A 5,596-nucleotide genomic window follows, 5' to 3' on the forward strand; every position below is an offset into this window, starting at 1 on the left:
ATGTTGTCAAATCCCCGTGTATCAATTTCATATGCAAATGAATGTTAAAATTCGCCGTCAGCCTCACAGCTCCATAACTGACTACTGAGTATGACAGCCCCACCGTTCACTCAGCCTGGAATATGTTTAATATGCAGATGCCCTAAGCCAATCTCAGTTCGGCTGGTAAAATTGTCACCTTGCTCACAATGCTTTGGCTCATCATCTCTGACATTTATAAAGTGAACGATTTGGTTTCGGTGATCTGAACACCAACAGAGCTCTCTGATTCCGAGTCCACTTTTACTCCTGCATAAACTTTTTAGCATATTGAATAGGACAAATCAATTGTGTTTTTCTTCTAAAAATATCATTTGAAACCAAACTTTTCTCATCGCGCTTTTCATCTCTGTATTTCTCAGGGTGTAGATTAAGGGATTGAACATAGGAGCGATGATGGTGTAAAATAGAGCGAATATCTTGTCCTCGGGGAACGTGGTCGGAGGTCGAAGGTAGGCAAAGATTGAAGGCCCAAAAAATAAGACGACCACAGTGATATGAGACCCACAGGTGGAGAGGGCTTTGCGTCTTCCTTCAGCCGACTGATGTCTTAAAGTGAATAATATGACAACATAAGACCCAAACAAGAGAACAAAGGTCACTAAAGCGACCAGACCTGAATTGGCAACCACAAGGACACCAGTGATGTAGGTATCAGTACAAGCAACTTTCAGCAAAGGGAAGATATCACAATAGTAGTGATTGATTTCGTTGGGGCCACAGAAAGGCAACTGGAATATCATAGAAAACTGAGAAAAAGAATGGACGGCCCCACCAGCCCAAGCAGCCAAGACTAGGAGATTGCACCTTGCTCTGTTCATGATAAGCAGGTAGTGGAGAGGTTTGCAGATGGCAGCGTAGCGATCAAAGGCCATGACTGTAAGGATGAAGATTTCAATCATTCCCAAAAAGTGTAAGGAAAAGACCTGTAACATGCAATTACCATAAGAGATGGTTTTTCTGGCCAGCAGCAGATCACCTATCAGTTTGGGTGTCACACAGGAGGTGTAGCAAATGTCCATAAAGGATAAGTGACCGAGGAAATAGTACATTGGCTGGTAAAAAAGGGCACTGCATCGAATGGAGACGAGAATTAAGAGATTTCCCACCAAAATGGAAACATAACAAAACAAGAAGAATACAAAGCAAAAAATTTGTATGTTCTGGTTATAGGAAAGTCCCAAAAGAATGAATTCTGAGATGTTCCTCTGACTTCCCATAAATTGTGTGCTATGCACAGATAACTGAGCATCTGGAAAGAAAAAATTTGAATGAAAACATTGATAATATTAACACAATCATAAATAAATTTCTAATAAAACAAAAGGTTAACTCAACAAATCACAGAAGGTAAATCATAAATCAATATTATTATGTTTTTTTTTCTTGGGAATCAACTGCTTCCGCTATGATTTTTTAATTTTTTCAAATAGTCTGTCATACTGATAGTGTTAAAAGTACATTTGATTAAATTTTGAAAATATCATGATTTAAAAATTACTATTTTCCAAACAGAAGTTCTACTACTGTTATTTATAACATTGAGATAACAGTGGCATTAATTTAATGCATAAAATTTATCTTATTCCTCATTTCCCTTGTGTTCTTACTCACAACAGGCTTTTCATTCCAGGTAACGCTCTTTCCCCAGCATGATATGGAACATTCTCCTGAATTGCCTGAAGACATACAATCAAGGAATGCAGTTGCATTTAAAAACAAAAACAAAAGCACATTTGCCTAAATTGTGCCTTGAGTGATTCGGATTGCAAGTAATATTCTTTGAAATACAAGGGTGGGAATGAAATGGGTAGCACATAACCAAAAGTCAATCTTGCTGGCTATGTTATGACACAAAAATAGTTGAAAACACGGCACAGAGCAGATTTTATCAGTGACATTTTGAAAAAGAATTAGAAAAAATATGTACATCTCTTATTTTGGTTTTAGTGTACATGCATGTTTTAAGGTAAACTCCATTGTCATTAAACTTAATAATGGGCATAAATTAAAAAAAAAGAAAGCACTAATGGAAATGGAGGACTTTGTAGTCTCCCTTTTTTAACAGGAAGATAACAGGTCTTAGCCTCAAAATTGTGCACAAGTTATGCTTCCTTCATAAAAGTTAATGTGTTTCTTATATCTTTGTGTACATTGTTAGAGTTGCAGTTGTAAATCATAACTAACTTAGGAAAATACTATACTGCATTCCTTTATTATTTTTTATGTTTATTTATTTGGAGAGAGGGAGTGTGCAACAGGGACAGACGGAGAAAGAGAGAGAGAGAGAGAGTGAGAGAGAGAGAATCCCAAGCAGGATTTGTGCTGTCAGTGCAGGGCCAGACACAGGGCTCGATCTCAGGAACTGCTAGATCATTAACTGAGCCAAAATCAATAGCTGGACGCTTAACCGACCGAGCACCCCTACCTATATTGCATTCCTTCAAGTAAATATACATAAAATCTGAAACCGAGGTAGTTTTTAAAATAATTACTAAATAATAGGTCTAAATAATTATTACTACATAATTATTACTCAATAATAATTACTAAATAATAATTATTCCTAAATAATAAGTCTAGTTATGATAATGGCTTCAATCTTAGTATTCATCGAATCCCACCGTGTTCTTTTCAGTATGGAAAGAACAGATTAAGAAAAACTAAGTGAATGTCCCAAATCAGAGAACCAATACACTGAAAAATTTATGAACTCATTCCCTAATTCTTGTTCATTTAGTGCAGTTTCCCACAGAAAAGGGGCATGCATCTGAGAAGACAGCAGTGGAAGAAATATAATTTTCATCTCATGAGAGGTGACAGACTCCCAGATCACTGTAAAATATACGATAGTTCTACGAGTGAATGCGTAGTGTAGCACATCTCCTCTTTGAAACCATCAGGCTTTCAATCTGACCACCGCAGCTGTAACTATTCCAATCTGTGTGTTTATGGAAATATCGTCACTCCTTGGGGGCACCAGAATGACAACGGCACCAACGTCCAGAGAGAGAAATTGTAGTAAGAAAAATAAATGGCATGTTTTGAGACCCTCAAAGCATAACACAAAAATGAAGCAAAGGAGACATTACCGAGTAAAACAATAAGTGATCCTACAAAAGCAATATAGACAGGATTCGAACTGATGGAGGAGCACCTGATCGGCTCAGCCGGTTGGGCTCCAACTTTGGCTCAGGTCGTGAATTTCACGGTCCATGAGTTCAAGCCCCACAACGGGCTGGCTGCTGTCAGCACAGAGCCTGCTTCAGATTCTCTATTCCCCTCTCTCTGCCCTTCCCTCATTGTGCTCTCTCAAAACGAAATAAAACATTTAAGGAATGACGCAGAGAGTAAAGGAACTTAGAGAGCAAACGACTTGTATTCAAGCATTGCTTATACCTCAGTAAACTTCTGATTGTATTGGTCACCTAAGGCTTTCAACGGTCACCTATTTGATATCAAGTGAAAACATGTGAACTGATATGTGGCTACTTTTTTTTTCCTTTGGCTTCAATCTCGATATTTAAGCTTTATATAGAAGCTGACATCTAAATCTAAAAAAACCCTTCCAGATCAGAAGAGGCAATAATCATCCAGCATGAATTTAGACTATTGCCACACCTTATTCCCCCAAATTTATGTGTTTTGTACTCTGTTACTATCCATGGTGGAATTTTAACAAGAATAAATGAGACCATTTTGGATTTCCCCATTCACACAAGCAGTTCTCACTTCTACAGGGCATTGATCCTTTCTAATCTTGGACTTCAACATCTATAACTGTGGTCCAGACACATCACCCAAGGAAAAAATGAGGAATGCATGAGTTTATGAAACATAATCACCAAAGAAAATTGAGACTACATTGCAATTATATACCTTTTCCTTATGTTCTCTGTTCTTTGAGTGAAAGGGTTAAGAATTAAATTGTCCTCCAAATACACATACATCCTGAATCAAATCCCTTGAAATAAACAAAAGCAAAACTGCAACAGAGATTTTAGGAGGACCATCAGAACAAACCTCAATGTGGATAATATTTTGGTGGAAAATAAAATCAGTTGGGTGAAATACTGGTTACCTGGGGGAATTTCTTTACCTGTAGTTTTAAATACGTTGACTGTTTTTCATGTTACCAAAATTAAATGAAAAAGTCAATTTGTGCCTTTTGTAGTATTGTTTCACAGTCCTGTTCACCCCAGGAGTTAAGACCAGCTTTGTAAAACTACATTTCCTATAAGTCAACTGGGGTCTGTATATACTAATTACATACATTTCTACTGATGTGATCAACATGTGTCTTACTACAAACTTACCTTTCCTGATTATGATGAATCTAGAAAACTTAAAGTGATGAGTCATTTGAAAGATAGGAATTTCTTCAAAGGTGGAAGGCTGGAAGGTCACTGGCAACCTAAAAATTTTATTATTTGTAACATGTGTTCTTCAAAAGCACAAACTCTATAAGACACAGTAAGAAATAAATATTGCAAAATCTCTTTAGTCTTGCTTAAATTTTGACATACCATGTAAGATTGTATATCCTTAAAACAACACAATAAATGTCAAATAGATCTAGTGAGCCTAAAAGAAGGATTTTAAGAGTGATTACCTGCACATCAGTTGTAGATGGTCATCAAGGTAGTTTTAAATTACTCAGGAAAATGTCGTGGTCACACATACCCCCCTTCAGTTACAGTTGGTAATGCTTCACTTGCGTTTATGGTTGAAAATATGAAACTAGAAAGCAGTGATTGAAACAAACCTAAGCACATTCTCTAAAACTATCTACAAGCACTGCTTTCCTTGAATTTCCAGGAGGAAAGTAGCACTGTTTTGCTAAGTGAATGAAGATTTAAATATTGCTGAAAATGATCCTGATTCACACAGAAGCATGTATTCACTCCACAAGTCAGTGATCTAGGATTTTAAATGCCAGTAGAACTCCCTGGCACCTGCTCATACTCAGAAGTAAACAAGAACGTTTCAAAATATATGTGCAGTGTGCATATACATATATATGCCCTAGGAGTCACTCACCTTCTTTGAGCGTATGGCTGCAGGAAATTTTCTCTGCAAGAGACATAAACAGAGAGGAGATCATAAGAACTTTTTGACTTTGAAATTTTAAGAAATTGTTTTCCCAGAAGCATTTCTTAAGAAATCCTCAGCAAATAATACTAATCAGCTGCCCTAGGTTATATTCCCTAGGCTCATAGGAATTTTCAGGTTTTATCTTTACTTTCTCTTTTAGCATTAGCCAAGTTCTGGGCACTGTGTCTCTAGAGACTGCTATTGTTATTCAGATCCAAAGTAGATAAAGAAATTCTGCCAGTTCTGATCAATTTCTTCCTCTGAAAAGCAGGGTGGAAATTTGGGTAATCCTATGGGAGCACTGGGATTCTTTTGGAGGAGGTCCCTATTTCCAGAGAGGAGAAGGTAAAAGAAAAAGAGAGAGAGAGAGAGAGAGAGAGAGATCCAGAGTCCTAACAAAAGTCATTAACAAAAGCAACATAAGATGCATAATATTCAGTTAACAATTAAGTCAAAGACTGTC

At 37.0% G+C, this 5,596-nt stretch overlaps 1 protein-coding gene across 1 annotated transcript; it reads right to left on the minus strand.

Moving 5' to 3' along the window:
• Positions 1 to 276: 276 nt before the first annotated feature.
• Positions 277 to 1,259, minus strand: LOC125916172 (olfactory receptor 4P4-like). Its single transcript, XM_049622340.1, has one exon. The coding sequence runs from the start codon at positions 1,257 to 1,259 to the stop codon at positions 324 to 326; it is 936 nt and encodes a 311-aa protein (XP_049478297.1). The 3' UTR covers positions 277 to 323.
• Between the last annotated feature and the right edge of the window lie 4,337 nt (positions 1,260 to 5,596).

The sequence above is a fragment of the Panthera uncia genome, chromosome D1 (assembly GCF_023721935.1).
Source record: "Panthera uncia isolate 11264 chromosome D1, Puncia_PCG_1.0, whole genome shotgun sequence".
Taxonomy (NCBI): Eukaryota; Metazoa; Chordata; class Mammalia; order Carnivora; family Felidae; genus Panthera; species Panthera uncia.